The 15,879-nt window shown below is 39.7% G+C and overlaps 2 protein-coding genes across 5 annotated transcripts in view; one reads left to right on the top strand and one right to left on the bottom strand.

Moving 5' to 3' along the window:
- Positions 1 to 9,220, top strand: il22ra2 (interleukin 22 receptor, alpha 2). The gene is made up of 6 exons (XM_084948219.1): positions 1 to 4,064; positions 4,889 to 5,003; positions 6,162 to 6,346; positions 6,767 to 6,912; positions 7,631 to 7,788; positions 8,318 to 9,220. Exons 1-5 carry the CDS (start codon positions 4,001 to 4,003, stop codon positions 7,778 to 7,780), a joined length of 660 nt encoding a protein of 219 aa, XP_084804345.1. The 5' UTR covers positions 1 to 4,000; the 3' UTR covers positions 7,781 to 7,788; positions 8,318 to 9,220.
- A 672-nt stretch (positions 9,221 to 9,892) lies between these two features.
- Positions 9,893 to 15,879, bottom strand: part of map3k21 (mitogen-activated protein kinase kinase kinase 21) — a 29,161-nt gene continuing 23,174 nt past the window's right edge. For 2 of the 4 annotated variants that reach the window (XM_084948830.1, XM_084948828.1), the window contains 4 exons: positions 15,042 to 15,192; positions 14,065 to 14,159; positions 13,135 to 13,968; positions 9,893 to 13,044 (listed from right to left, as the gene is read on the bottom strand). In XM_084948830.1, the coding sequence (XP_084804956.1) occupies positions 12,671 to 13,044; positions 13,135 to 13,968; positions 14,065 to 14,159; positions 15,042 to 15,192 (1,454 nt within the window). In that variant the 3' untranslated portion in view covers positions 9,893 to 12,670. The remainder of the gene's footprint in view (positions 13,045 to 13,134; positions 13,969 to 14,064; positions 14,160 to 15,041; positions 15,193 to 15,879) is intronic. The other 2 variants (XM_084948831.1, XM_084948829.1) reach the window with 1 other exon arrangement.

Raw genomic sequence — 15,879 nt, 5'->3', positions numbered from 1 at the left:
AAGGAAGGGAAGTTGACATTTGCAGTGTCATTATGTTGATTGTTTATTGTAGTGGGGCCTACAGTAGTAGTATAAATCACTTTATCAGTTTTGTCACCATGTAAGGGAAGAAATGCTCATGCCTGTGGTATTTTGACATTTAAGCTGCCCGAGCTGTTCCTCGGCATCCAGTAACACCAGTAACAGGCGGGGGACCTCCTTTGTGTTTGTGTGTCTGTTGTGTTTCCTTCCTCTTTGCTTTGTGTGGGGAAAATAGACACCTTCTTTTTATTCTGCCGGTAACAGATTTCATTATCTGTGTCTTCACAGGCTTATCAGATGAATTCCTGCAAAACCAAATCAGAGTTAAAAAATGTGTTTAATGTGCTGAAATCAATTTCAGTTGAAATTTAGTTTTAACAAAGTTGATATAGCCAAAATGTATTTTATGTCAATTACAGCCTGTTTGTATTCATCCTTCTTCTTAAAACAAAATGCCACTATCACCAATTATAACCAGATCTTTTAATCGTAACTTTTAACTCTCTTTACCATTTATCCATTTATTTAAATGCTACTGTTGCCTTTTTATTCTCTATTAATTTCACCCATTTAACCATTTGCCTGCTGCACTTTTCACACATTACTTTTAGGCCCTTGTTGCTACCTTATAGTGTCACCATTTAACCATTACTTTTAGAAGCAAGTACTCGTAGCCTTTATTCTTAAGAGCTTTAAAAAGCTATTAGACTCCATTAGACTTGTTCAAATAAATGAAGCTTTTAACACCCTAAGGTTAATTAAGGAGTTCCACAGGGTTTTGTACCAGGCCCAGTTGTATTTACATTATACATGTTTTAGGCAGTGTTGTTAGAAGCCATAGCATACATCTTCACTGATATGCAATGATACCCAGCTGCAGATATCTATGAAGCCCAGTGACACACCAATTCGACTGCAAGAATGTGTTAAAGACAAAAAGGCCTGAATGACTAAAACTTATAAATTCAGATACTTTAAGAGGTTTTTTTGTTTTGTTTTTTCAATCACGATTTCAGAGTTGGTGTGTTCAGTTTGCTTTTAACTTCAAAATTCAATGGATGTAATTTACATTTGTATATTTCTTGCTCTCAGCTACTTTAACCATTAACCCACAGCATTTAAGCTTTTACTATTTGCTACTTATTAGGCTACTTTGCTGACATCTAATATTAGCTTTTGAAGCACGTATGTTTGTCTGTTTTACCTGCTTTAATATTTTACCAAATGCGTTTCACCTTTTCTCCATTGATCTATTACTAGTATCCAGAATTTATCCTTTACTTTATTCAACTTCTTATTTTATTTTGTTATTTGTTTTTACTTTTAGATGCTATCTCATGTGTTGCATATACTTTGTTTATTGAAACACTATTTGATTCAATAGATATAAGCTTACACATTTTACTGCTATGTTTAAATTTTGCCATTTGTTTACATACTTAGTTAATTTGTTGCTTATTTATTACTTCCAGGAACATATTGTCCATGACACTTTTACCACATTCAATATTAATAGCTAACAAATTAAATGAGCTTAACATTTACACATACCATGTAGCTGCTTAATGTGTATTTGTTACTTTTTTCAGACTTTCATCTGCATATCCACAAATTGTAGCTTTCAGCTTTAAATTTGTTGTTAAACAGTATGTTTCATTTTTTTCAATTACTTTTAACTATTGCAAATGTTAATTTCCACTTACGTTTTTCGCAACTACTTTAATATGTAGTAGAGTGTAACCAGTTATCGGTATACCAGTTAATTAGTATAAAAAAACTTTTTACATTTTGATTTGTTTTAAATTAAATTAATGTTTTTCAAATACTGAAAGGCTGCTGAAGGGTATGCCCCTGTGCTAAATTATGAAGAAAAAGAAAAGATGAAGTCCAGCTGCAATAATGTCAAATAAAATAATAAAGTAATTTGCATAGGTTCATGTTCTGCATTACCTAATAACAGCTGCTATAAATACTCACTGGTGGCAATATACCTGATAATGAACAGAGTGGAAATATGAAGTGTGATGAAAAGGGGCAGGTCATGCATAGGAAATCATTATGTAACAGATTTCCAGTAAACTCTTACACAAGGATTAGCATTGCTTATAACTGGGTAGACCAGAAATGGGGCAGTGTGGTAATCCTCCTGAACGACAGGGAACCAACAAAGGCCTTAGCAGGAGTAACCTACATCTGGGTTACTAAAGGTGTTTCCATGTTGAGACTGAGATTAATGGGAAATGCACCATTTCACACAATGCACTGCATTATACAGAACTGTGCAAAAGTAGTGAGTTAACCCAAGTCTTCTAAAGAGCCAGAGTTTCTTGTATTTAAAAAAACAAACAAACAAAGTTGAGCAATAGATTACTTAAATTCTCCAGTCTTTCTAAATGACCATGTCTATGTTTTTGTTTCAATATTGGCTGGTTTTTCATTCATTTTTAGATGAGGTGGGAATCACCAGACACCCCACATTATTATTATTATTATTATTATTATTATTATTATTATTATTAGCACAATATTTCACTCACAATATGAAATTAATGTGACTTTTAACATTTTCCAATATGCTGACCAAGTTTCCTGTTATACAGTAATGTAACCAGAATGCAACCAACAGCCAGCCAGTTGAGTTCCCTCACGTTGTGCTCATTGACAAAGATGGCAACATGTTAGAAAACTGTCTGCATTTAGAAAATAGACCATATTTATTTGCAAACCTTCAACAATCTCCCTGAAAGTGATTTTAGCCAATCCAAGGCAGACAGCGACTTCTTTTGGAAAGTTCACCTCTTATCAGGTAACCCGTTGAATGGCTTTGGACAACTATTTAGTCGCCACAGTCTGTCACAGAATGTGAAGAAATTCAACACAGTCACCACGCAGCCACTTATTCTAGATGCATTGAAGTTGCTGTCCTATTTTTGCTGGGGTGTCTAAGCCGTTAGCTTCGAATAAGTTTCTTTAGCTAATGTTATCTCAGGAGGAGTAGTATTCCCAGAGTATTTTAATTTATTTAATAAAATATCAATATTTGGTGTCCTTGTATTGACACAATTTTGCCAAACAAAATATTGTAATTTTAAGTTGTGTTGATGTTTTTTCACCCAATTTTTTTATTTTCAAATTTTAGTCCAGTCCTTGAACCTGCCCACACTTAGCAAATAGCCAGTTTTAAATCAGAGCCTTCTACACTTTGTTATTGGCAGCCTATCGCAAAGGCATACAATCTGATTTCTTTAGTGAATATACAAAAATGCCAAAGGTAACAGTTTGGCAGGCATAAAGTGGTATTTTCTGCCAACAAAGTGATTTGTAAAGAGCTATAAGGTGAAAACTTCTGTCCCTAAAAAAATTGAGGAAACTGGATAAGTGCTGAAAAAGAAGTTGCACTGCTAAAAAATGGAATAATGAACACAGAAAGGTGCCATCAGATTGTGGTACCAACAATACATCGCAAGCATCAGATTGGCAACAGCTTAATTTTTAAGCATGACAAAAAACACAAACACACTGCTAATGCAGTAAAAGCAGTTTAAAAGGAGTTTCAGTAAACCCATTTTCCTAGCAGAATACAAAGAATGAGGGGGGACTCAAGTATCCTCAGGTTTACCGCTATTGTAAGAGCTTTGTGTCTTTTGTGTTTTAAAATTGACTTTGGCAGGAATGACCCAGCAAAGTCATGATATTCAATACTTTAGCACACATTTGGGTGGCACACGAGTAACGTGATCTGACACTTTTTTGTTTTGGATCCTTTTGTACGATTTGTAAAAAACACAGGAAAAAAAAAAACATCTTATTACATTAAATAAGTAACACTATATCTTATATCTGTGTCCAAAATGCCATATAAGGAACGTTAGGGGAAGTTGATGGCATGTTAAAGGCAAGGGTGTTTCCAACAGCACCAGTCCAGTGTGGCTCGTTGTGAACATTTGCACGTTGGTCGTCCACAAACCACATAAACACCATGACATCTCTCCTGCTTGGAGCAGCGCTGCTGGGCAACTTGGGCATCTCTGTCACAGCACAAGGTAACTTCTTAGAATTTATTTCTCTGTATTTTTATTTCCATGTAAAACATGTGGTTTAGGGCTGTTCTTGATCTAAAGTTAGGCTGATTTACATCTGCCTCACCTCACTGCTCCCATAATAAAACCAAGAAGTATAACTTTGCTGGTGCCACAGAAAACCAAACCAACCAATAGGAGAACTTACAGCATCTTCTGCTAGAAATCTACTCCTTCATTACCTTTTGCCTAGTCTAAAATCCATTAGTAAATCAACTGAAACACACTTTTTGAGTGATTATCAAAGTCTAGACTTGTTGAAATAAAGAATGAAGTGTAATGTTATTGTTGGGAATGAAAACAAAGTTGGTCCGACGCTGCTGTGTTTGTTCAGAAAGAACAACAGACAAAGGTGTGAGAAAAAGAGATGAGAAATGATTTTTGCCATGAGAATTATTTGTATTGTTTTGTGTGTTCGGGTTTTTTTTTTGTTTGTTTGTTTTTTTACTAATAATTTAACTGCAGTGTGTTAAGTTTGGACAGGAGCTGCTGTTGATCTTTTAGAAATGTTAAAAGCATCTTCTTCTTTGCAAGTTGCCCTCTATAAAATCCATGCAGCGTAATGTGAAAAGCTTAGAAAACTCTTACTAAATTCTGGGTTTCAGTGCCTTTCAGAGTGTAAAATTAACAGATATTATATGTTGTCATTTACCTTTACTGTATTTACTATACTACTATTCTGTGTATGTGATCATTATCTTTACTATGTTTCTGAATAATACACATTAGTATGGACATTCTCTTTGCATAAACCCAGACTGTTCTTCATTATTTTTTCACACTTCCAGTGATACTGCCTCGACCCAGCCAGGTGAGGTTTGACTCAGTGGACTATAAAAACATCCTGAACTGGACTCCACCCACCACGAACTCTTCTCTGCAGTACAACGTCCAGTGGAAGATGTGAGAGAACACACAAACACATACACACGTGCAGGAGCACAGTTTTAACTACAAAAAAGGAAGCAAGACTCTTTTACAAGTAACAGTCCTGCATGATATTCAAAATATCAAAATAAAAGCATTCATTCAGCAGCGAAACATTGCCTCTTCTGCATTACATCTGATCATTGTATCATTATTGCTGATGTATCAGCAAATGAAGTGTTTTGCAGTTAAGGTGGAACTTACTGAGTTAGACTACATGGAGTAAAGTACTGACTCGTGCCACGAAGCTCCTGACATACAGTTTGATTCGATTCAATTTTCACTGAGACAGTCAGAAACATAATTCTGATCATTTATCAGTACGTATCCATATTTTTTAGTATCTAGGTATAAAAACAAAGCTGACACTTGTCAGACTTCATCAGAGGTGTAAGCATCACAGCAGACACCTTTGTAATGGAGGATAAACCAAAGAAAAACATGAAGGAGATTTTCAAGTCCTGGCTTTTTATAGCAGATAACCGCCTTAAAATAATCTGCAGTAGATCAAAAACAGAAGAAAATCATGAATCAATATATGAACATTACCTGATGCTGCTGAAATGAAGCAGAGCAAAGTTATGGAGGTTTTATTAGTGACACAACTAAGCCTTTGCAGTTTGGCTTTCTTGTCAGCGGTCATTTTTGAAAAAGACTAAACAAAACAGCGGCCGACAGCGCTGAACACAACGGTAGATTGGTGCGAATAAGCCAGCAAATAATGCAGAAAACTGAGATTTGAGATCGGAAACTGGTCTCGAAGTACACCGAGAGAGAGAGCTGTGGAGGAAGTGTGATTTTATGGTGGTGGAAGCAAAACTGCAAAAGTAAGAGTGAATTCATGACGACGTTTTTCAAACGTGAAATGTAGTTTTGATCTTCTTGCTGTTGGTTCAATGAATTTCGTTTGGAGAGTGACGAAACCTGCAGCTTCTGAATCTGTGAGATGTCAGCAGAAGAACTCTAGAAAAGATGTGAATGTTTAACATGAATCCAATTGGAGTGTAGAATATTTCTAATCTGAGTATCAGAGTCAGAGTATCAGTGTTAATATTATTCCAGCACCCTCAGTAGGATGCTGGGTAGGTTGCACAGGATGAAATAACCATCCTCTGTGTTTGTCTTCTCCCTCAGTTATGGCGAGCCTGAGTGGATCGATGTGCCAGGCTGTCAAAAGATCCGGAAGCACCACTGTGACCTCAGCGACGTGACCTCTGAGCCCAGAGAGTGGTACTACGCCAGAGTTGGTGCTGTGTCTGTGGCCACCAGCAGCAAATCAGCCTGGGCCCTCTCCCCCAGATTCAGCCCACGTTGGGACAGTGAGTGTTTACACAACTTCTCGCATCATTGTCTGCATCCTCTTTCCGTTCGTTCTCACTTCCCCAAACTGATGCAGGAACGTATGGCAGCAAGCACAGCCTGAAGGCAGGTGCACAGACACTCATGAGCTGGTTCAGCTATTTAAATAGAGCATAACAAAGATCTAAGTTAAGTTAAAAAATGCTCTCTCCAAACTATATATATAACTAATGTCAGATAAAAAAGCTCCAAAGTTCAGGTTGCATTGACTTGCAATCCAATCACAGTCACATGACTTCTTTAGACTTCCCTCTTTAAGTTAAAAACAACAGCAGCATACTCTCCGCTGCTTCCTCTCTTTTCCTCTGCGTTGCTTCACGCTCTCACAACTGTGTTCATCGCTCTGCGGATAAGCTCAAAGAAATTTGTTTCCCATGCAGCCAAAATCAGCCCCCCTGTGCTGAGACTGAATGTAACCGAACAACCAGCCATTGTGGTCCGAGTGAAGCCCCCCCGAGAGCTGGTCCGGAAGCTGCACAGCAATTTGTACTACAAGATCTACTTAACACACCCCAGTGGAGAAGAAGTACGCACACACACTCACACCAAACACCCTGCTGCGCATCCATCTCCACACTGATTAGGCTGGGTTTATTTTAGACTCATTACATCCTGAATGTAATTCCATGGGAAAACTGTGTTTGATTTGTGCACTTGTGATAAATTAATCACACTTAATTGGGAATTTAAGTCAGAACAGTTGAACATGCTGAAATCTCTACATTTCCCCAATTTTAGCACACGTTTCAACATTTAAGAATGAAATAATAATCAATAATCACTGCATTTTCTCTATGATAAGCACCGGATTACATCTTTTTTCTCCAGGTTTCACTGTGAAAATTAGTAAATTATTCATTGTCAATTCATTCCTCGCTGTTTGTGACACTCAAATGGAAGGTGGCGTGCAGCTTTTTTTCCACAAACACAAACAGTTGCCGTCACAGCAGTATGCAAAAATGTATTTGTTTTTTTTCCCGGAGCTTAGAACAAATAAAATTGAAAGGTTACAGTGGAATCGGTGCACAGTTCCAAAATAGAGAAGGAAGAAGAGGAAGAGCAGCAAAAGATGATTGACAAAACAAGAACAACAACAAAAAGAAGAACAAAACAACTTGTATTTTTTCCGCCTGTAGTTCTTGAAATTTTCTGTCAAACTGCACCACCTGTTGCTTCCAGCCGCCCGTTACCGCTGAGGGCTGGTGGACACTCACTGTCTCTCTCTTTATCTCTCTCTCCTTTAGGAGGTGTTTGACATGAAGTGCTGTTCTCACAAGCTGACTCTGAAGGACCTGAATCACAGAGAAGAATACTGCCTCCATGCTCAGATCGTCCTCCCTCTGCAGGGCAAGCACAGCGCCCGCAGCTCTCTGAAATGCATCACTACCCTCTGACAACACAGGTATGAAAACACATTCCCTCATATCACATCATTGTATCGTATCATGTCGTGCCGGCTGCAGGGTAGAGATGTATCTAGCTCCTATAGATCATTACCACAGATGCAAATTCCTGCCACAGCGCAAAGCCGCCATATCTGTGAGAAACTGTTGCAGGTGTGTGTTTTAGTTGCCTGCACACCGACCCGTTCGAGAGTATTGTTGATGACCAACAATACTGCTGCAACAAAAGATCACCCAGATGAGACGTCTAGCATCATTTGTCACATCACAATCGCCCGAGGCTTTGAGATAGAGGGAGGGAGGGGAAAGAAACACCCTGGAGGAGAAATCCTATCATGAGAGTCTGTACAAGGATGACAGTAATTACCCCAGCTCACCCCACCCTTTTCACCATATTTAGATCTTTTAGAGAGACAAAACAGAACTGCTCCGTTTGCTGATTTCCTTCTCTCTGCATTTCATTGCCTTGTACTTGTGACATGTGCAATGACAATAAAGTTGAATTCTATTCTATTCCATTTTCTGCAGACACAGCATCGGCCATCCCTTCAGCTTTAATCCATCGCTACCTCGACGGCCACAGCCACACACATCCGTGCAAGTAAAAGTGATGCACTTTATTGTACAAAGCATTAAAGGTCTCATATGAAGGCAAACTTTCACGTTCACCGGAAGAGGATTGCTTTTGTTTTTTTAAACTTAAGAGTATTTTTTAAAAATGTTTCTACTCATGGCAAAATATTCTGAACTCAAGAGCCACCCGGTAGATTCATCTACTGATCGCAGCCAGAGCTCCTGTTTTGGAGTTTTCTATTTAACGGGCAGTCAAAAGTGGTGACAGGCAGCTTTTCCTCTCCATAAATCATAAAAATATTATTGCAATCTGGTGTGCTCGTTCACACATGGTCAAGATATATTTTCAACTTATGTCTGTTTCCTCATTCCTCTCGCATGCAGTCCAGCAGTGAGGATCAGCGAATGCTGCTTTAACGTCTTTAAGAGAGCTTTTTGTAAAGAAAAAACTCTGCTAAAAGAAAACTGTATGAGAATGTACTGTGCCAGATGTATCACACTACAAATAAAATCCACTGTTGAAATTGACCTCCGTCCTGTAAGTTGGACCCTTTTTGTACAAACAGTAAAGCTGGTGGTGTTTTCGCAGTTTTCTCATCATCTTCTCCTCTTTGTATTTTATTGCCTACAAAGGTATAGTGTTACGCCTATTTGTGCAGCCATGAATATATAGTTTTTTTTTAATTAAAGCTCAGTAATATGCAGAAACAGCAACTTTGATTCTAGTGTTTTTTTTCCTTGTGTTACTCTGTTGTGGTAGTTTAGATTTATTCCAAGACGACAGTGAATACAGACTTAAAGGACAGAGTCACCATAGTGGTGCCTTCAGATTTCAAGATTCAGACTTTTTAACTGTTGCTAGGAGTCTACATAATACTTTGAAATCAAATATAGGGAAAAAAAAACCCTACAATTTTTATACTTATGTGTCGTATAATAATATAATCTGTGCACTTAGCTTGCTTGTTAAGGAAGATTTAAAAGTAGCAATTGAACCCTCTGAGGGGGTTCTGACTTGCAGTTGAGCTTCAAACCATGTGTTTTTGATGGTTGTCTAAGAATGATTACTTTTTCTTTTACCCTGAATGGCAGGACTTTGGAAAATAATAATAATAAAAATCCATGTTCTGGTGGTGTAGGTTTGGGCTTTGGGTCTTCACCAACAGTAGCTTCACCTCACTGCGTCAGAAATTATTTTAGTCTTGTGTTGTTGCTACTTTCACATTCATAGCTGTGAAAAAAAAGACCATCTCATGAACTTTACTGTCTTGTCTTTGAATCTGGGCCCTGTCCTTTAACCATCCAGTCTTTGTGCCACGCTTTGGTGGGTTTGCTTCTGTAGGCAGAGGCAGCTTTCAGCTTTTTGAGGCTTTCACAGCATCTTCGGGAACTTTTGAACATGATGCAGAACTACTAGTTGAATTGAATCCCCATAAATCATCTTCAGATGACACAAAAAACTGAAATGATATTTTAAACTGTGTTTGGGGGAAAAAAAAAAAAAAAAAAAAGACAAAGCAATGACATTAGTCTCGACTTAGACTTTATTGAAAACATTGATAAACTGGATACTCTTCATCAATCAGGCATGAAATGACAAATACTGTAATGATATCAAACAGCGCTCACTGAAACAGATGTACTCTAAGCTCAATGTGACACAGTCAGCGTGACACGTGTTCAGTGATTTAAAGGAAGCACTGCATTTAACAGGAAGTTCTCATTTGATTGGGAGGGCGGTGGGTCTTTCAGCTACAGTGCTTCACACTGAGGATCTTTGTGGCGTTTTCATGTGGAGTCGCCTTCTTTGTAGGAACTCCTCACTAGCAGCTAGTTCATTTAGTAGTTTTGGTCCTGAGGACTGAGAGGCCTTAGTGCTGATAGAGCTGAATTTTGGTCCTGTAGCCACACAGCCTGAATGTGCAGTGTCTGGATTCACGAATATTATTGCTGCAGTTTGTAAAATATATTGGCATGTGTGTCTGGGAATGTTTCAGGTCTGCAGTGTTATAGCAGCAGTGCATGCTGGTGTTTAAAGATGCCCTTAATTTATTTCACTTTTAACAGCCCTATGACCAGTAAGGCCCTTTACAGTGTTTAGAGCTGCTCTGAATTCAGTGGTCATAAAACACAGCAACACAGGAAATGATAAAATGCCACAGTGAGATACACATGAGCAATCAGTTATATTTACACCATTTGGAAATTCATATCTTTTAGTAAATGAATACTTGAGTGGGCCACTTTTATATTCAATTTACTCACTAAACAATTACAGGTGGCATTGGGTCCAGCATAAATCCTTCATTATCAGCTCTGCATACTGTCAAGTTCACACAAGTCTGGAAGAAACATGTTGACAAATCAACATTCAAAGCCCTTTGTGAATACTGAGGAAAACTAGCATGATCATGAAAGGCAAACGGTGTCTTGACTTGGAATATTTTCTAAATGCAAAAACCTTTTGCTTAACATTGTATAAAAAGTGTACAAAGAGAAACAGACACAACCGACAACCTGACTCAACTAAACGTTAAAACCAGTTACATGTAACAGCACTATCACAGATTCAAACCAACCAAACTGGGGCTGATTTCTATGACTCTGAGTGACCGAGCTTTTAAACGACAAAGCTGAAAGGCACACATTTATCAGGTTTACAGTACAAGTATTGCAGTTTTGTGCAGTTGATGCTCTAAACGGTAAGTAAACACTCTCCTGTGTGCACATTTATGGGCTTTGTAGAAATCCTAAATATCCAAGCAGTTTATTTGGGTTTTCCCTCACATGAACATTCACGGCTGATGCGTTCCTCCCGCTCTGCTGCAGTGTACCAAATAAAGACAATTTTAACAAAGAAAAAACATCTATAAATACTCCATATTCCATATTATCAACACATGACCACAACTCCTAAATGAGAAGATTCCAGGTCTGCTTTGTAGGACTTCCAGTTTTCTACCCGCATCTCTAAAATATTCAGGGAATTCTGGGTGGAAACACACATGCATCTCTACCCGGGTCCAGTATGTAATCTACCACGAGACAGCGTGGCCTCATGGTAACACGTGATGTAGTCCAGAAATGTGATCTGTTCCTGTGTACTCATGGACAGCAATTAAATATGTGACAGTAACCCCGACTGCAAAACTCAAGTGTTTCAAAAGGAAGTGTAACAGAGCTTTAAAACATGGCTCAGCTGTTTTATTTGAACCTAAACCACAATCTGTGTTTAAACCTAAACCTAAGATTTTGGTCTGAATCTTAACCATACAAACATGAATCATGTCTCTTAAGTGAATGCCACCATCTTCCCCTTCCTAGGGTGGACTACACTACAATTTGTGTTCATGAGCCTCATAAACTCTCCTCAGACTGTGTGACAGATGTTTTTGTGCATACAAACAAACAAACAAACAAAAAAGAAAACATTTTTCTTCATGAACACAAATTAACAGACACATTTCTCGACTACTCCACGGACTCTTCGAAAACCCCAATCTATTGCCCAAGAACAAACTGTACTGCAGCATTGCTGCCTCAGTCATGAAACAGCATTAATGCCATATAAAAGAAAACAAAACTGCCAGCATTAGGCCGATAAAGGATTAAAAGAAATATTTACAAACAAGGCATAGTATATTTTTGTTCAATGTTTTAAGGGTACATGCATGCATGATTTTTAAGTCAAAAAAAAAAATAAAAAAAAATCTAAAAGCGTGATCACACTTTTTCGAAACTGACATGGAATGTGTGTCCTGTTGGTTTCTAAGGTAAGGTCAAGTCTCTTCATATTAAATTACCTATAAAAATATATATATAAATAAAAAGGTGAGGGTATTGTGTTGAGAAAGCTGCAGCAGCGGTCAACGTTTAGCTGCACCGATAGAACGAGAAAGGAAAAGGGGGGTGGGGGTGGGGGGGTGACAAGAGCGAGGAAAGGATGGGGAAACAAAGGCGGCAGTCAAGCACCGAGATGATCACAGGAAGAGCTGCTGATCCATCTCTGGAAAGTTCTGCCTTGGTTTCAGAACCCCGTGTGTGTGTGTACTAGAAAGAAACACACTGGAACACCTGTGACTCAGGAATTTTCTAAAAGCCTCAGACTCTGCTGCAGTTTAGAACATAGAATATGTGCTAGAACTGCGACAAAGCCGTTTCTATCGCTCTGTATAGAACTTCATCAAATAGAAACAAAGGCAGCCTGGTTCTAAACCCTCCAGGAGTTCTGTGTGTGTAAGTTCTGAACATTCTAGGCTGTGAGCAACAAGCTACAACCACCAGCAAGCAGCTCGCTTCTCGAGACTTCTAAGAGAGGAACTCTTTGTCCAGCTCAAAGACAGAGGGCCGTGCAGGAGAGCTTTGAATGCGGCAGAGCGGCACGGTGCAGTCTCGTTTCTGGCCCTCGGTGTCCATGTCCAGCAGGGAGCAGCCCATCCCTACCTCTGAGGACAGCATCACGTTTAGGTTCTGCGCCGTCTTTTCTCCGGAATAGTGACCCAGGGAGTAGCTTTTGTTGCGTCCTCGCAGCAGAGCCCAGGTGTGGGGTTTGGCCCTGAGTGACACTGGCCGCGGTCTTGTGAAGGCCTCTCCACCAGTGGGCTTTTCTGGCCCTCCATCCTTCTCTTGTTTCTCCTGCTTCTTTTGTGTGACTGGAGGAGGCAGAGCGGGCAGGCCATTGGCTGTGAACAAACAGGGAGATGCATTTTTGGAGTGGGAATCCTTTTTAAACCTGTATATACAAGTTTTCTGACTTTTTGTTAGTTACTCACTGTTGTGGTTGGTGGTGTATTTCTTTCTGCGTAGACGTGCTGCTGGGTTGTGGTTGGTCTGCTCTGGCGGCTGGCTTTGGGTTTGCACCGCTGTCTGCGTTTTAGCTGCAGTCTTGTTACTCTGGCCTTCTGGAACTGCTGCTGGGCTGCATCTGGATGGCTCTGTGTGATGATTGACAGCCACATGCTCAGCCTTCACAGGGTTAGACTCCGACATCTCCGCTTCAGACTGTAAGAGACACTTGGTGGAGTTGTACTCCATGATGGCTGACATGGAAATAAGATTGACAGGTTGGGGGGAGTTGTGGTTTGACGTTCCCTCGTCTTTACGGGAGCGACCGCTTGGTGGTGAGGTGCTGCGGCGGAAACGGGTTGCGCGTTGAAACAGGCCCTCTTTCTTTTTCTTCTCTTTCTCCTCTTTCGGGGGCTCGCAGTCTTCGCCAGCAGCTGAGTTTTTCAGGGCCTCCCTGATATCATAACCGAGCACAACCGAAGCCAGCAGCGAACCGCAGCCATACAGCACAGCGTCGGTCTTGCGGCGACCTGATGTCCTTTTCAGGCTGTTGGTGGGTGTAAGCTGTGGGGTAGTTGAGGTGGATGAAGTGGATGTGGTGGTATATGGGTCGTCTGGAGTCTCTGGTTGGCCGCTCTGACCTACTAATCCCACTCCAGCATCTCCTGTCCCGCAGTTTCCACCAAGGCAAATCTGAGTCTGCTGCTCGTCCCTCCACAGAGGTAGATCGATGTACACCTGGTTGGGGAACTTGAGCTGCTTTGGTTTGGAGCTGCTGTCAGAACATTCCTGGGAGAAAGTCTCATCTTTACTGTTCCCTGCTAAAAACACAGAAGTGGAAATATCAATAAATACCTGCTCCTTATAAATCCAAGCACCATTTAAACAAATTTAATGTCACCACAGTTTTAGCTCACCTTGTTCGGCAAACAGGGCAGCAAGAGGGACAGACTTCTGGGACTTCACCAGGCTGGTGGACCACGGGTTACTGCCATCTGACAGAGGACGCACTCTATAAAAAGAATTATTAGTGAGGTACACTGCAGAATTAGTTACATATATAAAGAAAAAAAAAATGCACTGTAACTGTGCAGACATCTGGCCACAAAGACTGAAGATGCTCTTTCATGCACAAGCTGACCACAAGCTCGAGCAAAATTAGTGCTGCATAGGCTGTTCCATATCATTACTATGTCATCTTTTGAGGTGACAGTGTCTTCGTGTGTGCTATATGCATCGGCTTCCTGTCATTCTACTTTTCTATTTGTGACACATATGTGTGTCACACTGTGCCCATGCGATCCAACCATTATTGGACGGATGAGTTTCAGAGTGCAGCACAGTGCATGCCACTTTCCATCCTCTTACTATAATGATCGTAGCATATGATCATCTGTCTGTATATACCTCATCGCCTCTTTAACAGGTTGGCCAATCTGAGCGAAACTTTGCACAAACATTATCACACGTACAGAGATTATTAACATCTAAATATTTTTATAAAAGGATTGATTATAAATTACAATTGTTTAGATTTTTGTATATATTATGTTCACTTCACCATCCCTGTGCGAATGCAATGTTACATTTTCTATCTGAGTGTCTTTCATGTGCCAGCGAACAGAACGTTTTTTGTTTTTTTAAATTGTATGAGACTTTGAGATGTTTGACCATCTGCACTGCAGTCCTTTAGAGAAGCATACAAATGATGACTTCTTTACTTGTTTTTGGACTCTGCAAATGTAGCATGAATCAGATACACAAAGAAGAGTCAAAAACTATTTCATCACTTTGAAAATTGGACTTAGACAAGCTTGTTTTGAAGTCTTCAACTACACAGCGTGAGTAAAATGTGACTGTCCTGCTTTCTTTCCTGTGTGTAAACACACTTCACCTCTGAGCGGCAGCAGGCCTCTCTTTGCTCTGTACTGAACTGGGTCCCCAGGTTCTTCCTTTCTTCTTGATTCCCTTTTTCACGTCATCAAACTCCTCTGGCCTGAAGGGGGAGCTGCGGCCCCACGTACGGTTGCTCTCATCTTGAGTAACTGTAAATGCAGGGATTGTTAAGTTTTACAAATAAACAAACCAATCAATCAACTCCTGCAAGCTGCTGTTGACCAAAAGACAGTCCTCACACGAAATATGGACTAGACATGTTAGTAGGATTATTAAATGTTTTCTGCCATCTGTACAATCCTGGTATTAATCAATCCATAGAAGCATTATGAAGTACAGTGGTCCCTCGTTTATCGCGGGAGTTACGTTCCAAAAATAATCCGCGATAGGTGAAATCCACGAAGTAGCCAACTTTATTTTTACAATTATTATAGATGTTTTAAGGCTGTAAAACCCCTCGCTACACACTTTATACAGCCAATCAGGACGCAGAACACAATGCGTTGTAAGAAAAAAAACAAAACCATGCAAAATTGCACCAAAAAAAAAACAAACAAAAACAAATCAGGAAAATGGCGAGGCTGCGAAAGGTGAACCGCGTTATAGCGAGGGACCACTGTACTTAAAAAACATTAGGTAAACATCGAACCCCTGGAGTACTGTTGTTCAAAAGTTATACACTAGATGGCTTTCGAGTCTTTTAATTTAATGTCTGATTCAGGAAGATTCAGAGTGAATATCATAATCATGACAGTGATAATCAGGTGTATATTAATTTTGCATAGAACAATTCAAAAAGAAAAACAACAGCAACCAATACCAGTGTTGTTTTAAGA

This window comes from Perissodus microlepis, chromosome 13, assembly GCF_051167445.1.
Source record: "Perissodus microlepis isolate ML-2025 ecotype Zambia chromosome 13, ASM5116744v1, whole genome shotgun sequence".
NCBI lineage: Eukaryota > Metazoa > Chordata > Actinopteri > Cichliformes > Cichlidae > Perissodus > Perissodus microlepis.
Note: the sequence above shows the minus strand (reverse complement) of the source record. Positions and strands in the feature narration are given on the sequence as shown.